Source organism: Erpetoichthys calabaricus, chromosome 8 (assembly GCF_900747795.2).
Source record: "Erpetoichthys calabaricus chromosome 8, fErpCal1.3, whole genome shotgun sequence".
Lineage (NCBI taxonomy): Eukaryota > Metazoa > Chordata > Cladistia > Polypteriformes > Polypteridae > Erpetoichthys > Erpetoichthys calabaricus.
In genome coordinates, this window is record NC_041401.2 from 76,320,906 (window position 1) to 76,344,994 (window position 24,089).

At 35.6% G+C, this 24,089-nt stretch overlaps 1 protein-coding gene across 1 annotated transcript in view; it reads right to left on the reverse strand.

Annotated features, from left to right (window-relative positions):
* Positions 1-24,089, reverse strand: part of tyw1 (tRNA-yW synthesizing protein 1 homolog (S. cerevisiae)) — a 206,991-nt gene that overhangs the window by 65,169 nt on the left and 117,733 nt on the right. Inside the window, exon 13 of the mRNA XM_028806820.2 lies at positions 20,099-20,234. Within this exon, the coding sequence (XP_028662653.1) occupies positions 20,099-20,234 (136 nt within the window). The remainder of the gene's footprint in view (positions 1-20,098; positions 20,235-24,089) is intronic.

The window sequence follows — 24,089 nt, forward strand, 5'->3', positions numbered from 1 at the left end:
GAGAAACGCTTGGGAAAAGCCATTGTTTATGACTCCACCAACAGGAAACCACTATAAAATAGGATTCAATGTTAAAAATAAAAAAAGTTACATAATCTTCAAATTTGAAGAGGAATGTTGAATTAAGTGTGTAAAAGACTGAAAGACTATAAAGACTTGGTTATAGTATGCCTTGTAAAACACAAATACAACATCTTGTAAGAACCATTCTCTGCTATCAAGCATGGAGGAAGAAGAATTGTGGTTTTGAAATTATTATTTTCTTTAGGCACTGTACCACATTTTAGTAGTAAAGAAAAGATAACTTCTGTTTTGTATTGCAGTTTCAGAAAACAATCAAAATTGCATGTCATCAGTTTATTAACAAACAGCAGAAAGCAGGTCTTAAAGCAGCAATGCAGTGATCCAAAATATAAAAGTCTAAAGGTTGCATGGTTGTGGTGATCATAAAACTACATAACTGCCAATTCTAAGAGTACACCGTATTTACTGTCAGTAGCTCTTTTGCTTCATTATAACAATTTTATACTGTATTCTACTTTTGCAGTTTTATTTTCCATATCTATTTAAAAAATAATCTGAAGGATTTTAACAGATTTGAGTTCTAAGTTGTAAGAAACAGACATGACTGTGGTAATGTGGTAGCTCATTTTACAGAGCAAAATAAACTTAGGCTTATAGAGAGACCACTGTCCAGACACATGTACTTCATAGAAGATCTTATGCAGTTGCCTCATGCAGAATAATCCTCTAGAGCAGGGTTTTTTTATACTATGGGATTCGGGTGGTTTACAAAATCGATCACTGCAGGTTGAATAAGGAATCAACATTGCTCTGTCGATCATCCTTGATTACCGCTCCACTAAAATTGTCCAAAAATAAGCCAAGGTGGTCCTCTAATGCTTTGACGACCACCCATGACTCTTCAAGGGGAAGCTCGGATTTTCAGCCACAATTCTCTAAGGTTTAAAAGGCACTGACATTGTCTGGGCATTCAACAAGAAATGGGTCTCAAATACACTAAAAAGGGGAAAGATTGGGTTGTGATAAGAAAATGTAGAAAACCATGCTTTAGAGCAGGGCTCTCCAACTCCAGCCCTGGAGAGCTAATGTGGCTACAAGTTTTCATTCGAACTGTTTTCTTAATTAGTGACCAGTTTTTGCTGCTAATTAAATATTTCCCTTTATTTTCATTGACTTTTCTTGAGACTCTGATCACTGAATTGATTCTTTTTTCCTGAAACGGAACCTAAACATAAATTTGATGTGAAGTGAGCCAACAGATGACCAACTAAGTTGGGGCCTCAAACTCCAACCAACTTCACTTCATTCAGTTTCTTAATTTGAAGCCAATTCTCGTTGCTAATTAAACTCGTTATTTAATTCCATGGCACTCATTCTGCCATGGCAGACATTTCCAAAACTGTTGATTTTCTTTTTTAAAGAGCACTGTCAAAATGTTTTGTGGACCTGAGCAGATCAACATTACTGAGGCATTCACCTTTCTTTATTTTCAGTTACTGTGTGATGGACGCAGGTTGTTGTTTATGTGTTGGTTCATTTGTGTTTTAATATTGATTGGTTGCTAATTAAGGAAAAAAAAATAAACGGGCCAGAGTCTTAAGTTGTGCATCAATTAAAATTAAGGCAAAGAGTTAATTAGCAGCAAAATCTGGTCACTAATTAAGAAAAGGGTTAGAAAACCTGCAGCCATAGTAGCTCTCCAGTACTGGAGTTGGAGACCCCTGTTCTAGAGCATATATCCATACTTAATGTTGGGCCAAAAATATGTCCCATAGCTTGAACATGTGGTGCAGAAAATCAAATGCAAAGGAATAAACAAACATTTCTTTAAGGAAGCACTAAATTGCATTTATAGGCAAATTATGAAAATATACTAAAGACAGTATAATAAAAAAATAATCATTTTTGACATGTATGTTCAAAGTATCTCTTGCTTTGTCAGGTAATTTGCCCTCTACCAATAACAAAACATAACTATTGTGATGAAATTTAAGTTGTATCAGCTCTTTTGAACACAACAGTGAAGAGATTCAGTGGTAGAAATTGTATAGAACTGTATCTGCTACTGTCACTGATATTCTTATTATAGTCAGTTTGGAAGGAAAATGAAGGACCAAGGCTGGGGGATCCATCAGAGTTGCACAAAATACATTAGAGAGTGGGGGAAAGGAAACGGCTTGATTTTCAGTTCTTTGTAGTGAATAGTAAGATATCCTGTGCATTGAGAACATATTCAAATTGCTTCACCTTTTCCACACTTTGTTGCATAACTGCTATGCACTAAAATAGACTAACTACATGTTTGTAATCCACCATTTGCACACAATACACTGTAATACAAAAAGCAAAACATTTTACAAAATGTGTTAAAGATTAAAAAATTATATATATACTGTATATGTATATATATATATATATATATATATATATATATATATATATATATATATATATATATAAAGCACCCTCAGCAATAATTACAGCCTTAAGTTGTGTTTTGTGTGATGCTACAAGTTTTGCACATCTATTTAGGGACGTTTTCCAATTCTTTTAGGCAGAACCTAATCAAACTATTTACATTCATAATTTAAGGCTAGATGAAGACTGGATAACAAACAGCATCTAAATATGCAAAAAAAGTGAAAAATCTATATGGGGATAGGCCAAAGACTAGGCATTACTTAGTGTCTGAAGAGCTAGCAACTTCTGAGCCTTTTTGCATGTTTTTTCCTATGCAAGCCCAAAGATGTCTGTTGATTGTTATATTGTTCAAAAAGTTTTTTTCTGTTATTGAATAAATACAGTTGAGGCAAGCTAAAAATCATCATTTTAAGCTACACCTTGCTGTTTTAAGCAGTTTGACAAGACAGCCAATTAGGATGCAAATGAAGATGGGAATGTAGAAAAATATACCTATATTACTATGAAAATACTCTCTTGGCAGAAGCAGCTAAAATGAATATAAACAAAGTTGAAGCATGTCTTAGAACTGGTCGTTTTCAAACCATTAAAATAAACAGAAAATGAGACATACAGCAGACATTCTTCATTTTTAGTGACAAAGAGTCTGCAATTCATTTGCTTGTCGTGACAAGTATTAAATAGCCATAAGTGTGGCACAGTGAGACCAATGATGCTGCCTCATAGACATCATGCTTTGGGATGCAAAATCTATGTGAAATCTGCACGTTCTCCTCATGAGGATATGACTTTTCCCTCTTACATCACCCCAAAAACATGTAGGTTAGCTGTTAAATCTAATTAGCTATTAATTCTTTCAGCCAACAAACTACTCGGCAATAGTGTATTAAGAAACACTACTGGGGCTCCTTTATACCAATTGCAATACATCTGCATAATGCCACACTGTGACAGCCAAGTCAGAAGTTTTCTTTCCAGATTGTCACTCTAGTGTGTGTTCATACCAAAGTGTGTGGGTGTGTGTATTTACCTATCTATCCATTTATTTGTTTATATATTTAAAGAGCTGTCTGACTGACTACCAACCCATTGCATTGGCTCCTACAGTGAGGAGATAAAATGAGAGAGAATCATTATGAGCCACATTCAGACATTCATAGCCAAAACAATGGACACCCTACAGTTTGCATATACAGATAGACCAAACAGGCCAACAAAGGATGCAGTTAGCACAGCATTGCATAGAGTTCTTAAACACCTAGATAACAAAGACTGTTATTCCCGACTGTTGATTATGGATTATAGCTTGGCTTTTAACACTGTGATACTAGCTAAACTCACCAACAAGCTTTCCATTCTAGGTGTGCCACCTACTCTCTGCAACTGGGTCCTGGATTTTAACAGGCAGACTCCAGTCAGTCAGGCTGGAGAACAGGATTTCCAAAACAATAATCATAAATACAGGAACCCCACAAGGATGTGTTTTGAGACCCATACTGTACACGCTCTTTACCAATTACTGTCACTTCCCAGCATCATCATTGGTCTGATTTCTAGGGGTGACGATTCAGCATAAAGGAGGGAGGTGGCTAGCCTTGTGAAGTGGTGTCAGGACACCAGCCAAATGAAAGATGATTATTAACATACCAAAGAAGAGAGGTCAGCACCCACTATTGTACACTGGAGATACTGAGGTGGAGAGAGTAGCCACATTTAAATTTCTTGGCATTAACAACTTTGAGGATCTCAGTTGGACCTACCACAACACAGATCTGGCAGGGAAAGCCTGGCAGCATTTGTATTTTCTGAGAAGGCTAAGGAAGTTTGGCATGCAAAGCAGTATCCTCAGCAACGTCTACAGATGTACAATTAATAGTATCCTCACCTATTCCATCACAGTCTGGTTTGGTAACAGTACAGCATGGGACCGCAAATCTTTACAGAGGATGGTAAAATCGGCACAAAATATCATTGCAACAGTACTCCCTGCACTAGAGAAAATCCATAGCACCAGTGTTCTCAACCCACCCACAACATGAACTGTTCATACTGCTACCATCAGGGAAATGCTATAAGAGCATAGCAGGTAGAACATCAAGCGTAAAAGACAGTTTTCTCCTTTATACCACCAGGCTTGTAAATAGAACCCATCCACTGCCCCTCCCCTCAGCACTGCAAGCTAGCTTGTGTCTGGCGGATGAAAGGCTATCTTCAGACAATATACCTGCAGAGCTTACATTTATTTAATCATTTATTTATTTGCACATGCATTCTTACTTCTGTTTGTTTTTGTATTTCTTTTAGTTTATTGTGTATTTCTGTTTACTGCTGGAGGACTCACAGAATAAGATTTTCAGTGTAGTGAAATAACTTACTAAATTCAACTTTAAAGTTAAGAAATTATGGAGCAGTAAAGTCAAGGTGAGAATGGAAATGTCGAATAAATGAGACAGAAAATGTTTAACTAATACACCTAATAATATCATTTATACCTATATGCTCTTAATGTAAAAACAAAACACAAACCCATCCTATATGCTGTTAATAGACTTCAAATATCACACATATACATAAATTTGTTAAATATGTAAAGAGTAAGAAATCTGACTTTCATAAGTATACCAGATATTTGACTATACTCAGCCTGTAATGATGTTCTACTGTGCTGTCATGTCATTATGTTTCCATCTTCCTTGTCTTAATGTAAGCCAGCAATCTGCCGCTTCCTGTCTCACTTATGTTGTGTCCTACTGCTAAGTAAATGATTTGCTTTAAAAGGGTTCAGTAAAAGTGAAACAGCCATACAGACAGTTTTACTTCAATAAAAGTCACTCATCCAATGGTGACGGGCAATTATTGTCTGCCAATTGCAGACATTTGTAAAATAGTACAAAACTGATTCACTGTAGTCCTGTAAAGCACAAGAAACGGTACAGGTGAATTAATCTGGTCATTTCTCAGCTTGTCCACATCAAAAGACACTATAATATATAAAATATATTCAAACAGGTCACACGACTCCACTTTAAAGTTTTTTGATTTTTTTTTTTTTTGTTATTCATAAAACAATAACATTAAGACACGCACAGGAATATAATTCAAAGCAACTACATACAGTAAATGTAAAATATGATGAATCATATAGACTACAGTATATTTCATATATGATAAAATAAACACATTACCCTATATATTCTTTATGTACAATTTAAAAAGTGCTAATATATTTTATCAACTAAGCTTACACATTTTGCAGCATGGTTTGAACTATAGTGAATGATTCTGAAGAAGAATTCTGAATTATATTTAAATTAAGTGGCCAACAGGCGAAATGGTGAAACAATGTAATCATGCACAAAATAAAGCACTATTTCACTGTATAGTACGACAGTTTTCTTGTTCAAAAGAACCCTACTTACACATCACTGTTTATTAGACCATTTCTTTTGAGATATTTAATTGTCAAGAGTATGGAATTATTAAGAATTTCTTTTTCAATCCATTTATGAAAGTTGAGATTTTTTTAGCCTTTGTTAAAAATTAACAGCTAATCTCATGTGAAATACTACTTTTAAAACCAACCTTACAATTCCAAAAAACAGAATGTGGCACTTTGTTTATATCATGATTTGTCATTAAGTGTGCCTTTGTTGGATTTAAGTTGTTGATAGCTTTGTGTTTAATAATCTGTGCAAAATTAAAAAGTAGCTTTAAAGAGAGTGGGCTGGCAAAAAGATTTGTGTGGTCAATGCTCCTCAGTGTGATTGCCATCTAGGGCAAAAATAAATCTGTAAGTGCTCTTGTTTTATCATTTCTCTGTCCTTTCCAATTAACTCTACATTCAGAGATGTTCCTACCAGCCTAGAGTGTATGGAATGTCTTTTCTAGAATAAAAGAACATGTCTGTAATTACTTAGACAAACATGTACATATTGAATCTGTTGCAAAGGAGAAATCAAAGTTTGAGCCTGCAGATAGATACGGATAAAGCATTACATACCGTATAAACAGTGTATAAACAAAACTACTCAGTGACAGAGGAAAAAAATGGTAAAGCAACCAATAAACCATCAGTGGATTTATTAAACATTCAAAGAGAAAGCATTCTACAGCAAAGGTGGAAATTCAATTTGTATGACTGTCACATAACATTTTATTAAATACGATTCCACAAAAGCATGTCAAATGATAAACCTAAACATATTTCCACTAGAGAGTTTTATTCTGCAAAAGCAAGCAGAAAATAAAAAAATTGCCCACCTTTTAAATGAAATTTCAGAACAATTCAATGATATTGTTTCTGCATTTGTTCTATATAACCAAAATCGGAAAAATTATATTTTGCTTCATTTACCTGTTCACAAAAAAACACCTTGCTATAGCACTACAGTCTTACCCACATAGATCTGATCCTTTCTTGTTCAATGACCAATGGGGTTCAAATAGCATTAAAATGATTTACAAGGGAAGAATGTCAGTGGGATTGAAGACACCTTAAACGTCTAGACTCTCTCCATCTCTCAACATTACAAAACAAGCCACTGATGGGAAAATAATTTGTGAATTCGTTCAAGCTAATTTGTTCTACAGCACATAGTCATAAGCTGTGGAGAGTGATTGAAAAAAAACCAAAAAACTGCATTTTGATGTGGCTGCTAAGAGATCCCTGGAAAGGTTTTCTTGGGACTTTGTTTGTAATAGGGTGAGAAGTACAATATTACATGAGGACATCTGATAATTTTCTAGGTCAAGAGAAGCCAATTTGAAGTGGCTTAAATCTGTAGTGCTTCTCCGAAAGGACGTATACTAGACTTGCAATGGGAAAAGATCCTGGAGCAGGCCTAAGACTAGCTGGAGGAACTGTATCTCTCGTTTAACTGGCAAGAATATTCCTGGGAATTCCTCAAACTATTTTGACATTGTTTCTAGGGGTAGGGTGTCCTGGTCTGTTCATTTTAGTATGCTTACCACAATGACTCTCACTAAGAAACTGAACAGCTAGTTAAATTTAGGTTAAAGAATCATTTTTACAAATAAAAACAAGGCAGCAATCCAGCTTTCAACATGTATGCTTCCAAAGCAGTACTGTTCAAGACATATATAGGCACAAAGATCTTGAGAATGACATCAAATGCAGGGCCTAGACTGGCCAATATTGTGCCTCATAAACTGCCACGTAAACCTTGTTCTTTATTTAGGGAAGATATAATTGATAAATTGAGTGTTGACTGAAAAAATGCACAACTGAAAAATCCAACATAAATGACTGAAATTGGGGAAAAAATTTAGAGAAAAAAAGTGAACACACTAGTTTGCTTTAGACTTAAAACAACATGATTGACCACTGGTTGGTTAAACTGCATATCGCTAATAAAACTACCCAGCAACCTGTGCTGCAGCTACTGCCCTTTTTACTTTCTCATATATTTAGAAAGTACTGTTTTAATGGGAAAAAAACAGGTTTTCAATGGGAAAACGGTTTTGACATCCCTATTCTATTACTGACAATACTACAATAGCTAATCCAAAAAAAATGTGCATTTGGGAATTTGAAAGAAAAACAATTTTAAATTTTTAGTTCAGTCCAAAGCTCAAGCTTTGAACATTTACAGTAGTAAAAGTAATAGTAGAAAATATTGTGAAGATGCAGTACTACAAAGTCATTACAACAAAGAGTATTGTTGCTTTTTTTCTTGATGCATGTGTCTTTTGCATAAATCAAGTTGCTCTTGGCCTTTTTTATTGGTAGATATTTTCATCATTGTAAGTCTATTACTAAACCGAATAACAATTTAGTATGCAGCAAAATTTAAGACCAATGCTCAAAAAAATTACGGGAACACAATCATCACAGTCTAACACCAAGTCAATTATACTTCCAAACTGGACAGACTGATATCCCTGAAGCTTAAGTGATTGGGAATCAATTTCACCTGCTTTGGTGCAAATGAAAGCGACAACAGGTGTTGGCCACAGACAACTAATTGCTCTCTCCTTATCCTTTTTGACTAATTCTTCTCTAGTTTTGCATTTTGTTAGTGTAATTGTTACTACTGGAAGCATGAGGTGGTACCTGCAGTCAATTCAGGTTGCACAGGCTCCTCCAGGATGGCACATATGTAAGTGCTGTCATAAGAAGGTTTGCTGCGTCTCCCAGCACAGTCTCAAGAGAATGGAGGAGATACCAGGAGAGGGGCCATTACACAAGGAGAGATAGGTTGATGCTCTTCTATGGCTCTGTCTAACAGCAGGACCAGTATCTGCTCCTTTGTGCAAAGAATAACAGGAGGAGCACTGTCAGAGTTGTCATGTTGTTTTAAGCCCTACAAAATGACCTCCATCTGGCTACTAGTGTGCAAGTTTCTGAGCAAACTGTCAGAAACAGATTTAAACATGAAGGTGGCATGAGGGCTAGACATTCTCTAGTGGGACATGTGCTCACAGCCCATCACCGTGCACCTAGATTGGCATTCGTCAGAGAATACCACAATTAGCACCTCTGCCACTGGAGCCTTGTTCTCTTCACAAATGAGAGCAGGTTCACACTGAGCAGATGTGACAGATGTGAAAGTCTAGTGACACTGTGGTGAATGTTATGCAGCCTGCAACGTAATCGAGCACGACCTGTTTGTCGGTGGGGATGGTCTGAGAAGGCATATCCTTGGAGGGTTGCACAGATCTCCACATGCTAGGGAACAGTACCCTGACTCCTGTTAGGTACCAAGATAAAATGAATTACACAGTAGTACTCAGTAAAGATTCTCCAATTGAATATTACATTCATCAAGATCTGATGTGTGATTTAAGCGTTACTTTAATTTTTTTTTTTAGCAGTGTACATATTACTAATAATTTCCTTAAATTAATTATTATAACTATATAATTATATAAACTATAATTCAATTATGAGTGCATATCAATGTCATTATAAACTGTGTAGGTATAATGTAGACGGGGGCAAAATTAAAGACATAAGAAAAAGACAAAACAACTAAGGCACCACATTTCTTCATCAATTCCAACAAGCTACAGTATCACAATTATGACTAAAACAGTTTTGGAGCCATGAAAAATTGCAGTTATACCCTTCAGGATGCAAAATTCATAAGGGAAAGCAATGCTATGCAATTAAATTGAAATTCAGCCAAAGCTTCTTTGTGAAACGCATACTAACTGAAGAGTGCCAGCAGCTAATGCATCCTTTTTAAAAATACAGTACCTTTGGGTCTTGTTTGAGGTAAGTAATTTAAATCTGTGATTTGTAAAATCAAGGACAGAGTACCTACCCTAACTAAAATTTCTCCACCTTGTTACATTATTTACAATGAGATCATAATCGTGCAAATATTTAGGCAGAATTACTCATTCCTAAATAACCTTAGCATTCATTATGCATTATTCCTTCCATTTCTATCTTAGCATTCATTACAATCTCACAAATCCTACTGCAGATAAAATAATTAGTTTTCAGGTTTTAAATTCAAGAAATAAAAAGGTACTTGATAGTTGGCGTTACCGTGTAGGGAGAAAAAAAAAATCTGCATTTGAAGAGGGAATCTGATATTTTTTTAAAGTGCACCACCAACTGGACAATAACATAATGACTTGGCTTAAAGTTTATGTACATGTGCTTCATCTCTATGCTTTTAATTAAGGCATGCCATATTTCAGCATCTCATGTGTGACAATATATACACAACTAATGCTACCATTTTATACTCAAAAAAGTATAAGCATGCATCAGCTATCAAAAATGCTATACAAACATTGTATGTCAGTGAGAGCAACATTTTAGTGTGTCTCAACAGTCAGAAGCAAAACACAGCCAGTTGAACTACGGTAATATGGCAGCAGCCTCCATATCCATTGCCTGGGGAAGAGGCACTTAACATTTTTGTAACTAAGCCATCAATCAACATGGTAACAAAATAAATAAATTTCTCCACATGCCACTGACTGGAGAACTCGCAAGTTTTGAAGAGCTCCAAACTGAATACTAATGTCACATTCATACAAGTGGGCATTTTTAGGCAGAAAAATAATGGAATATACCTACTGTATATCACATTAGTTCAGAGTTAATAAACATTTAAAAAAAAAAAAATACCAATGAAGGTGAAAGGGCATATAATCTTAACCACAGACTAAAAACAGCCATAAAAAACATTCCTCCATTTTTAAAATTACTACAATTACAACAGCTACCTCTACTTCTCTCCAATTTTTAGACGACTTCAAAACAACTTTACATCAGGTAAGAAACAAATGCAAATTAGTCAAAATATGACAGATCAGATTCATTTCCATAAGCTGTTTTCATCCAACCCCAGTTAACATTAGAGGAAGAGCTTTAATTATGAATGGAGGCACTTGTCCGTGGAGGAGGAGAAATGCAAATTGATCATCAACAGCATTATCTCATGGGATAAACCTGAAAGCACACATTTAATCACAACTGACTCATGCTCACATAGAGACAGCTGGGAAATGGTGCTGTATATATACATTTATGTCTCTAGTTCTCACTGGAAGTTTACAAACACATTTTTAATGAATCATTACTAAGGCATCCTTACAGAATATAAACCTGTGCATATGGTTTGGTTTTTTTTCAGGAAAAAGATTAAAGTATTGCAGAACTGGGCTGATTCCAGATAAAAAAATAACAAAAGCAACTTGGTTACTTGATTATCTATACTGTATTTTTGCACTTTCACCTCTTAAAAAATAATTACAAATGGTAAAAATACAATAAAATCACTAATTTATCATTATTTTATAGAAATGCTACTTGCATAGCAACACAATCACTTTCTTCTGCATGACTTTTAGAGGTCAAAGTGCACTGTCAGCCATTGTTCAGTGCCCTGGAGCAATTTTTAGGTTAAGGGCCTTGCTCAGAGGCCCAACAGAGTAGCATTCCTTCTGATAATAACAGGATTTGAACTGGCAACCTTCCAGATACCGCTGCAGATCAATAGCCTCAGAGAAATCCCTCTCCATACTTGTCATTTTGAGAAGAAAAAAAAAAAATAATAATAATTGAAGATCAAGGGTTATTGTGGCACACTGAAATCATATAAAAACCTGCATTGCTGCAGCAAGTACTAGTAAGGTTGAAAAATGACAAGAACATACAGTAATGCAAGCTAAAAACTAAAATTAAATGCAGAACAATAATGAAGAGGAGGAATCCAAAACAGAGAAATACAGAGATGTCTCAAATGCATAGAATTAAGTCTAGTAAATGAGCCACATTTCATTGTTTTCTGAATTTACATTTTTGTTATGTTTTTGCAAGACAACATACATCTTAATATTACTTATTTCTGTTCACAATAGTAAACACTGTGCATTTGTTCAAAAAAGCCTTGAAGTGTAGGTACAGGATGCTTCTTATTTTTTGCATATTTTCTTCCCTTACATTAATCCACTCCTAGGATACATAAGTTTAAATAGAAGATATCCTAGAATGAATGGCATCTTTCACAATCTTAACATTTCAGAAGTGAAAGAAATGCAAAAACACTGCTGGATAGTTCATTAGCTTGTGTAAGGAAGCTCTATTTATGACATTTGTTTATCTCATAACTATAAAACCTGCCATAAAAAACAGAAACAGGTTTAAGAAATGGAGTGGATTGTTATGGGTTGTAGTAGCCGTCTTAACATTGACGTTTTTCACAGATATTTTTTTGTTGGTTACTTTCCAATTGGTATAATGTCTTAAAAGACAAATGTAAAAATCTCAGGAAAAATGGCTTGTCTTTATCCTAATATTTTTATCAAGATCTTGATGAGTTAACTACAAGATGAAACCATTGCATTAAGTGTGAAATAACTTTATATACAGATCTGTCAGAAGAACTAATCACACATTCTGACAATAAATACATCTGACATCCTTTTAATGTCAAATCAGCAATTTAGGTCAAATCATTGATGTTGAACTGAACTGGACTGGAAGTGTTCATGTGATTGAAACATCTGCACTCCCAATTTTAAAATTTAAATAATCATTGATTGATAGAGTAAAATGTATTCAAGAACGGAAGAGTAAAGTGGACTTTGTTCTTTTGCTGTTGTTACAAATACACAGCAACAAAGTATCTAGCATTTTTGCTAATTGTATGCAAAAAAAAAAAAATCCTTAAAGGAGGAGTCTGAATTGGGTGCTTAAAAAAAAAGGAAGCAGCCTTCAAACACTATACATACTTTCTTTTTTATTGTTAATTAAATGTTCAGTCTTAAAATAGTGTCATGTTTCAGCCCGTGTTTAGTTAGGTTTCTTGTTTGTTTTATACAATTTATTTAATTTTGTATTAATGTTTATTATGTAGCTTTTTTTCTATGTGTATGTTGGTAAAGGGAAATGGCCTACTGTAGGCGATGTCCCATGTGCTTTGTGGTTGGTTCCCCAAGGGGCAGGGCCACCTGCCAATTATTGCCAGGAATAGCCCTCCACCCTATTTATGGGGGGGCCTTCCATTGTTCCTGGCCATTCGTTGTGAACGCACTAGGAAATGAAGATTTACTTGTGTTACTGTACCTACTGCTATTGCTTTGTGTATTCTGGATTTTTTCGACCCTGTACTCAGTTTTTGGATTCTGTTTTGGGACTGTGTTTATTGACATTAGAACCTCTGCTCTGTTTATGAGCATGATTTTTGGATTCTGATTTGGGACTGGCAATACCTTTATGCTCTTCGGAGCTTTGTGCTTACACAACCTTTTTGTTACAATAAACATTTTTATTTATGAAGATCAAAGAACATGAGACTTGAATCTGGGTAGTTTTTATTAGTTCAAGAATTGCATCAAGGAAGTACACGGCCAGCATTAATTCAGGCTAATAAAGGAACTAGGAGTCCACCCATAGGCCATGTTGGATCAGAGACTTGAAGTTTATTAGTCCTTCGTCCAGAAGCAAATTAACTTACTAAGATGAAGTGACACCCGATTATCTGAGCATACTGGATGCATAGACTTTTACATCTTGGTTGTACTTAGTATGATTTGCCACTCATTACTTCTGTTTTGAGCACCTAACATTAAGCTAATACATGAATAAAAGTGAAAACCTTATGGCATTTGTAGTTTATATAATTTTTTTACAATCTATTAAAAAGGTATGTATGTATGTATTATATATATATATATATATATATATATATATAGTTTACTGTCAAATAAATGCAAAGAGTACACTGATTGTATGGGTGGTTACCTACCAGGTAACGCTTGTGGTTGGCCAGCAATCTACTAACATCCGCCACGGTGCCCTCAGTTTGTGAGGAGCAGATCATAGAATGGTTGAAATAGTTTACTGTCAAATAAATGCAAAGAGTACACGACACGTGTTTCGCCCTCATTCTGGGCTCATCAGGTGTACACACTCCACTGCACTCCCTCTCGGGAATCGAACCTCGGACGTCAGCGCCAGAGGCGATGCCCCTAACGTTGCGCCACGGCATGTGGCTCGTTTATTTGACTAAACTATTTCAACCATTCTATGATCTGCTCCTCACAAACTGAGGGCACCGTGGCGGATGTTAGCAGATTGCTGGCCAACCACAAGCGTTACCTGGTAGGTAACCACCCATACAATCAGATTGTGACACAGACTTCGAATGCCGTGAATGTAATTACCCCGATCTACATGCTGTCAAATAAACGAACCACACGCCGTGGCGCAACGTTAGGGGCATCGCCTCTGGCGCTGACGTCCGAGGTTCGATTCCCGAGAGGGAGTGCAGTGGAGTGTGTACACCTGATGAGCCCAGAATGAGGGTGAAACACGTGTCGTGTACTCTTTGCATTTATTTGACAGTAAACTATTTCAACCATTCTATGATCTGCTCCTCACAAACTGAGGGCACCGTGGCAGATGTTAGCAGATTGCTGGCATTTGGAATACTTTGGCCATTCTGTGCACCATTATATGGTTACAGGTTGATTACAATCAGAGGCTTAAACTAAAAAAACGATATGTGGTTAATTTCAGTGTATAAAGCCATGTCAAGGATGTGAATCTAAAAAATAAAGGGAAACCACACAGGAACAGTAGCACTGCTTTGACTCTGGGTGCTGCCAGTTTGCAAAACCAAGAAGAAAACGGCAAGTTTAGTTTTTATACATCGCGATGCGAGCATGGAAACAGGCGTATGCAACATTTTTGTGTGTTCACACCGTTTATACATGAGGCCTCAGGACATTGGCACTGGCTGTTCTTCTCAACTCAAAGATACACATTACCTTGATTACCAAAAAACAATTGGTACAGGTTTTCAGAATCAACCTACCAAAAAGCTGAATTTGGCTATAATGGAGGAGATGGGGCTAGAGGTGGAATAGATGATATAAAAATATGGCTCTCATCCTAAAGAATGCCCAGGACCACAGGAAGTGGAGGAAATAACTGATTGGCAAACAAAAGAAACATAAGTAGGTTTGCATCATGCAACTTGTTTCAACATTTTTATATAAATGCAAACTGCCCCCTTTGCTAGGAAAAAAGCAGATGTACACAGCTGCAATGAGTCGGACATTACCTAGGCTCAAAAAGTTACTTCTTGGCTTTAATGGATGCTACCCTGCATTACAGGAAATATGACCTATTGAAAAACAATTAAAATTCTTGGATACTGCTGTGCTTCATTACACTCTATAAAGTCCTTTAAGTACCTTGAAAATAAGAATATTTCACAATCTGTTCTAGAAGCAATTCCTCAGACATGCCATGCGGAACATTTTCCCTTCATATGCAATTTTAGCTAATTTAGCACTTCATAGTTCAACAGTATCAATAGCGACACAGCCCTAAATTAGCTTCCATAGCAGACAGCAGAAATGGAAGATGTTTGAGTAGTCACTAATTACATATCCGTGATAATACATAAACAAATAGCAGCTGTGCCCATCATTCTTTGCATCAATCCTTTGGAGCAGTAAAGTGTCAAATTTAGTTAAAAAAAAAAAAAAAAAAAAAAGTTCAGCATTCACAGAACGATTTAGCCCAATATATTTCATAAAGAAATGTCATAAATGTGATCTAATCCACAGACTGAAGTTGACATGCTGGTTTCAACTTTTTAAGCACTATGCTATCAACAGTCGTTTCCCCTCTCAAACATGCATTCCACTGCAACTAATTACTTTGAAGAACGCATGTTGAGGGACCAAAAAAAAAAAATAAAATAAACACTTGGCACAGATCTTTAAAAACGTACGGACTAGACTGAAATAATTTTCACCATATCACCTCAGTTGCCCAGAAATGAGCAACCAAGATGTGACTGAAGTGTGGACTTTAAGCTTTAATTTGAGGATTTCAACAAAAATATCATATAAGCAATTTATATAGTGCCCCACCCCCCACCATTAGTCAAAAGCAATTAGACAACTGCCTAACAAGCTGCTCCATTGCTTGATGTGCGTAGTTTCCTTTAGGGATGTCACAAGTAGTGCTGGTAGGTATGCTGGTTCATATCGAAAACCGTTTTTTTTTTTTTTTATGATATGGATTTTTCTTATACAGCAAAACCGGTTTAAATAGCCTAAACAACGTTTGGAACGTGGTGCAGCGGGAAACTGTTTAAGGGGGGCCCTTTATCACTGCTACACCGCTAAACATGCATGCAACGGAGTACATGCGTTAATAGAGGTATTGAGTGGTGAAAATAGACAGAACATTCCGAAACTGAAGCTGTAGCAGATGATAAAATTGAACATGATGACACAGAAGAACTTTTGCTGAAAAAAGGAGCCGTGTCTGTTGTCTGGAGATACTTTGGTTTTAAAAGGTCGGATGTGGACCAAACAACTATTTACTGCAAATGCTGTCAAGCTAAAGTTGTCACCGGAGGTGGCAGCACAAGCAATTTGCTGCACCACCTTAGCCGTAAACATGCTTTGGAGTACCATGAATGTATGGAACTAAGATTGGCACTCTCCACATCCTCAGGTAAAACTGAAAAAGCTGGAGGACACTCGAGTCAGATGTCACTTGTAAACACGTTTGCTAGAGGTACTGCCTATGACAAAAAAAGCAAGCAGTGGATCGAGATAACCAACGCCATTACAATCCATATAACTAACGTGCCAGTGGACAAAGATTAACAGAAAGTGTAGTTGGTTTACAAAAAAATATTTACTATTTATTCCTTTTCTAAGACATGTTCAGTGCAGTACAACTTTTGACAAACACCTCTGGATATTTTACTAAGTCTAAATGCCTCTTTGGATGATTGAAAGTATGTTGTCAAAATTATAGTTTAAATTGTTTGCAAAATTTGTCCAATAAAAAGGTTCTATATTTTGACTGCAGCTGTCATGCAATCTAATTCCTTCTCTTCATTAGTGCCACCCCCTTGAAAACTATTACTTTATGGGACCATTAAAACGCTGTATTAATACTTGTGTTCGCATTAAAATGTTTTTTTTGTACAATGTACAACTCTCATGACAGTGGAATAGGTTATTCTTAGCCAGTCTACTGCAGTTATTGCAGTGGAAAATATGGTTAACATCCACTCATGCATGGGAAAAAAATACCACTGAATACCATTACACCGGTATAATTTTGAAAAATACCGTGATATAGAATTATTGTCATACCGCCCAGCACTAGTCACAAGAACAGGTATTTTGGTAGTAATTCAATATCAAAGTTCCAAAAACATAATCCCCCAGTAATCTGTAATACACTATAAAGACGTGAATAAAACCTACATATAAAAATGGCTCACTTTAGTGATGATACAGCAAGCATCACACTTGTCAAAAAGAATAGTAGAAGTCTTTCAAATATTACAAATCAAACCATTTGCTTCATTGACAAATCACACTTTAAAAGCATGTTTTTACAAAAATAGATATAAAGAGTTTATTTAAATGGAAATATCCAGAATTATCTTGGAATTCACTAATTCAGTTTAAACAGGGTGGATGGCCTTACTCTTGAACATTAGTTGATGAGGTAGCATTATTAAGTACCTGAATGTAGAAACTCTGTTTACCCAAATCAAGAGCAGACAGATCTGGCGATCTGGGCTTGTAGAAAGGACATCACCTAGGTGTCTTCTACTAGGGGTTGCAACAGGGTAAGCAAAATAGCAGAGGACATGTTACACAGTAAAGGGAGTAAAACACTGACACAGCTTAGGAGAATTTATAATTTCTGAGGAGGAGCTAGAAACTGTTGCTTAAGTCAGATTTGTCTAGGCAAAATAAATCTAATTAGTTGTCCTTTATTTATTTTCAACATAAACAACATGATGCATATTAATAGCTTTAATTACAAAAGTATTACACATTAGACATTCATTACTAAAATGTTTCAAATTCATTACTCAAGTCTGTGTAAATGTTTCCTTCCACATCCTCAAAGATATGTGTATCTGATCATAGTGTCAGTGTACACATATGCATGAGAGGTACATGCAACAGACTAGCATCACATTCATGGCCCCTTGCGGTCTTTCCTAACTAGTGCTGCTTGGATACACTTTGCCCCTCCAAAAAGCCTGAACTGAATTAAGTAGGATAGAAAATGTTATGTTTCTAAAACAAAGCACAATCACTAAGCTTGTACAGAAAAACATATTATGCAAACAAGTTCATTGCCTCTTATTTCAGTAAAAAGATTTTATCTGAAAATACTTTAGAATGCAGAGTAGGTCTGGGTAAAAATATTGATTTTCCGATTAATCATTTTTTTTGTTTAAACGATTTGATATCAACTTTTAAAGTCTCGAGATCGATCTAGTGGATCTCTGTCCTGTTCTACTACTATATGTAGATTTTTGCTTCTCTTCGATTGTTTTTTTTTTTTTGGCATCTAATCCAGTAGATGTCGCTAATGCACCTGTTAGGGTTTCTAGGGAAATAGTTTTACTACTTATGCTTCTCACAAACTGGTGTGTCCTCCTTACCTGAAATTAGTGTCTTTGACACTTCAATCATATGTGTGGACTTATTACAGATTCAAACTGGATAAAAGCAAAGCTATATGTAAGCTGTGCAACTCAGAAATACTGTGGTAACAACAAATTTGAGAAATCCAAAAACAAGTACAGCCTAAACAATCTACACTGGAGACCGAGTTTAACTCCAAGATTAATTTGTCTTGTGCCCCAAAAAACAATCTAACAGTTTTTATCGGTAAAGATAGGAGACCCTACACTGTTGTTGACAACGAGGACTTGCAACAAATGATACAGGTTTTGGAACCACTATATACTATACCAACCAGAAAGCAAATGAGTGAAGTCACTGTACCTAGGCTTTATGAAGCATCGCCATGTCTCTCAGGTCAGCGGAGACAATAGCCCTAACCTGCAACAGCTGTACATCCAGGGCAGCTGAATCCTATGTGACAATCACATGTTTTTACATTAAAAACTACTAGACGTCTGTGGCGAATGTGTTGCAGACAAGTGTGCCGTATGCCAGTCACACCAGGGGCAACCTCACTGCATATACTAGTATGCAGAGCTGCCGGCCGTTGTTCCAAAATCTTTTCTAGCATTTCCAATGCTTTGCTTCTTTGCTTGACTACATCAGTCACAAGTTTGTGTGTTGGCAAGTACAATACCTATTGCTTCTCTTTTAGCACATGGCTAAAGTAGCTGTACTGCTACACTGGAAAATGTTTGCAATGCACCTCAGGAAGTGGGCAATTGTAATTTACAGAGCAGCCTGTGATACCAAAGTGAGTTTGTGCACAAAGCAGCCGACATAAAGTAGCTCTATAGGCTGTACCACACAGGTCATGTTAGCAGAGATGTCAGTCACAGTGGCAGCTTGTCTTTTATGTTCCATTCATCCAGCACCGCTGTCAAACCTCAGCACTAGATCCTCATTTTAAAATACTTCTTTTGTCTGAGGAAGAAGTGGGAGGACACATTTTTGAGACTGTCTGAATGCAACAGTTACATGTGAGGAACTGTATGACTAACTTGTAAAATTATAGAGAAACACAAATCTTCCTGCTGTATCTTTAATTTCAGTTAATTCGGTATTAATTTTAAAATGTCCAATAGATGAATAAATTTGGCTAATAGGTTACTGAAACATATTATTTAAGAAGCAATATTTAATTCTTTTTTTTAAATAATGTTATTTGCAAGGTATGATGTAAGTAGATGCCACTGCAGTGCATTAAAACAAGGAGCTCCCCACAATACTCTGGACTCTGACATGGCAACAGATACTGTATGTTTGCTAAATTAGGGTGAATTTTGAATGAGTGCAGTGCTTTGATTTTTTTTTTTTGTAATGATATTTTGTCCTACATCTTGCTTTTGTTCTTAGATCTGATGTTAACAGATCATTACTAATCAAGTATTGATTCTTAAATGTCATTCCATGCTTACGCATATATTATGAAGTCACTATACAGACACCTTTCAAATAAAGTGTTTGTGAAATTTGTCACATTATATTAACATTCTGAATTCATGGTTAAGTAAAAAAAAGCCAGCACTTCAAATACATCAGTGCAAACTAATTAAATCTAATTTTAAATAAAGATAAAAATTGATATTGGATCTAAAATCGGCACATTGTGATTCAAAATCAAATCAAGGCATCAGTGCCAATACCCAGTCCTAATGCAGAGTACATTTCATTCTATTCCTTTCAGCATATATACCTTTCCTTCCAGTGCTTTCAGGCTGTCAAGGAATCTCTGCCAGAAATCTTTGAAGAGTGGACGGTCAATCTTCTTGAGGCTCTCTTTGGTGCTGGCATCCACACTGACATAGAGCTGTGTGACTGGCTGGAGACTCCTGTGGGGTATACATCAGGAAATGTACTTTAAATCTGCTACTGCTTTAATGTTCTTCCTTTTTTAATTGGAACCAAAACTATTATCAGTTGCTTTAACATGAAAGAATAAATCACATACAAAGAGTGACATCAATGCCAGTCATTTAGAATAATGGTAAACAACAGTAACAAATTCAAACTTTCAGATATGCAACTACTAAGAAATGTTTTTCTTATACTAGGAATTTGTGCTTTAGAAAAATAAAGCTACAACAGTGCATAATTTAATGCTCATTTAAAGATTAATAAAGTGTTCACAAGCAAAAAGATGTGTCAGAAGGGTGTAGTTGAAGTAGTTTTAATTCACTGACTCTACAACTGAGTAATACTAAGCATTCGAAATCTTACCTAACAACAGGCAGCTATGTACTGTATAAGATGAGTGAAATGTATCAACATAGAAAAAAATGGAAAGTTTAAAGCACATCTAAATAGAGATCATGTGGATTGAGAAAAATATATATAAATTACACTACCCCTCATGCCAAAAAAAAGATGCAAAATAATAAAAAAGTTAAAATTAATTTCAGTCTTTCAACATCATCCCTGCAGATGATTTGGAGTTAACTTGTGGTACTTTTACACAAACTGTAAGGTCCAATTTTTCATACAGTGGCTATAAAAAGTACAGTTTCCACACTTTAACCTTCCTTTAGTATGGGGGATGAATATAAGAAAATATTCAAACTATTAAATATCTCTTGGTGTGCACTTAACTCTATTATCAAGAAACAGAAAATATGGCAAGAGTTATAATCTAGAGAGAGAGAGATAGAGATATCGATATTGATATATATCTCTATCTCTCTAGATCTATCTATCGTACCCTCCCTGGATCCGGCCTTTCCTCCAAACTGGATGGAAGAGCAAGGAGGAAACTGGTAAGAGAGGCTATCAAGAGGGCACATACATAGGGTACACTATTAAAGCTTAAGTACATTGATAAACTGAAACTGAACTAAAGACCTTTTTGGTGAACTTTAACAATGTTTATAAAATTATGATACATTACAGCTTAGTTTGCATGTTTAGGACAATGAAAAGAAGTTATCAAACTCATCTGAAGTTAATTATAATATTGCTATAAAATTTGTCTGCCTGATTTTTCTAAATATAGTTTGCTGAGGATGAAAAGTCCTAAGAAAAATGGCATTTAAATTCAAACTCAGGATTTTAATCTTTACCACAATTTGGTGATGATTACTGGACTAACATAATACAATAAAAGACATAACCTTCAAATATGCAAGAAGTTGTAGAAAGCATTAATGGACAGAGCTGGCTTTCCAGCTAGCAAAAACTATTTATATAAAAAAAAAAAAAAAAAAAAAAAAAAAAAGCAAGCCTAAGCGACAAGACATCAACGAGCCCAGCTAATCTTTCATTTGTTGCAAGTAATCCAAATGTGAACCATACAACAGAGGAAAAACCTAATTGAAAATAAATTCTGGTCACAGATGTCAATATCTTATTAAATTGCAATGAATTTGTAAATGAAAAGGCTAATATAAGCTTAATGAAAAGTCCAAGTAATGGAGGTGATGATTTTAAGAGACTCTTACAGTTTTGACCAGCTAATTACAGCTAAATCAATAAAAGTCAGAACTGGGAGATTAACATCAGGATCATTATTACTAATTTGTTAAAAACACTGATTCAGTTACACCTTGCATCTGAGATATACGGCTTCCAAGAAAATTCTCAGTAAGTTAATTCTTTATGGGTAAATACAGCTCAAGGTTTTTGCCTAGGAGAACTGTTTGCTAGCATGAGGATACAGGCAAGATAAATTAAGCTAATTTAATCTCTCAATCAAGTTCCTCTATACAGTGATCCTGCTGCTCTCCAAGTACTATGGAGAATCAAAAACATTAATTAAAGAAAAAACTTTAGGTGTAAACAACAGTAATTTCTTAGTCTCTTTAATTTTAGACTGACAAAATTCAGCTTTCTTCATAACCCTCTTTCAGGTTTGATTTTTTTCCAAGACATTTTAAAACTTTAAAATTCATAATTAAGGTTTCAAAATCACTGAATTTCAAATGACTTCTCTAGAAAACTAAAATGAATTAAGCATGGTGGATGGATTTGACTAATACACCCTTATTACTTTGCACTATTGTTTCCATATACTTGTTTCATTATGTACTGGGGCATATTTGTATATGATGTCTATTCTCTTCCTGTCCAATGGACTCTTAATAAAAGCAACCATTGTTACAATACTGATATAATGTATTATGTAATAAAGTCTTACTAACTTAATGATGAATCATTTTAATAAATGTAAAATCTATTCATCGTTCTTGCTTCAGTGAATCTCAAGGGTCAAGTGAGGCATTCACATATCAAATTATGATATACTATAACTATACTTCATAAAAATGGAAAAACTGCATAAGCTAGCAAACCTAAAATCATGAAGACAAAAAATACAGGCACATCCAGCAGAAAAACAGACATTAACAAACTGCTTATTTTGGAATAAGCAACACTACAAATCTCACTTAATGTGTTGTACCTACAAAGCAGTCTGCTATAATTATAGTGAAAGATTATAAATGTGACACAAAAATAATCAGAATACTGAAGTCTATCCTGTCTTTCCTTACTAAATTGGAAAGTGGAAAGGATCTTTCTGTAGCATCTTTCCTTAGATTTCATCTTCAGGCCCAAGAGAGAACAGAGTGCTACAACTGTTCATGTGGGGACATGTAGTACAGTATCTCACAAAAGTGAGTACACCCCTCACATTTTTGTAAATATTATATCTTTTCATGGGACAACACTGAAGATATGATACTTTGATACAATGTAAAAGTAGTCAGTGTACAGCTTGTATAACAGTGTAAATTTGCTACCCCCTCAAAATACAGTTAGGTCCATAAATATTTGGACAGAGAAAACTTTTTTCTCATTTTGTACATTGCTACAATGAATTTGAAATGAAACAACTCAGATGCAGTTGAAGTGCAGACTTTCAGCTTTAATTCAGTGGGGTGAACAAAACGATTGCATAAGGCAACTAAAGCATTTTTGAACACAATCCCTTCATTTCAGGGGCTCAAAAGTAATTGGACAAATTAAATAACTGGAAATAAAATGTTCATTTCTAATACTTGGTTGAAAGCCCTTTGCTGGCAATGACAGCCTGAAGTCTTGAACTCATGGACATCACCAAATGCTGACTTTCCTCCTTTTTAATGCTCTGCCAGGCCTTTACTACAGTGGCTTTCAGTTGCTGTTTGTTTGTGGGCCTTTCTGTCTGAAGTTTAGTCTTCAACAAGTGAAATGCATGCTCAATTGGGTTAAGATCAGGTGACTGACTTGGCCATTCAAGAATTTTCCACTTCTTTGCTTTAATAAACTCCTGGGTTGCTTTGGCTGTATGTTTTGGGTCATTGTCCATCTGTATCATGAAACGCCGCCCAATCAATTTGACTGAATTTAGCTGGATTTGATTAGACAGTATGTCTCTGAACACCTCAGAATTCATTCGGCTGCTTCTGTCCTGTGTCACATCATCAATAAACACTAGTGTCCCAGTGCCACTGGCAGCCATGCACGTCCAAGCCATCACACTGCCTCCACCGTGTTTTACAGATGATGTGGCATGCTTTGGATAATGAGCTGTTCCATGCCTTCTCCATACTTTTTTCTTGCCATCATTCTGGTAGAGGCTGATCTTGGTTTCATCTGTCCAAAGAATATTTTTCTAGAACTCTGCTGGCTTTTTTTAGATGTTCTTTAGCAAAGTCCAATCTAGCCTTTCTATTCTTGAGGCTTATCAGTGGCTTGCACCTTGCAGTGCACCC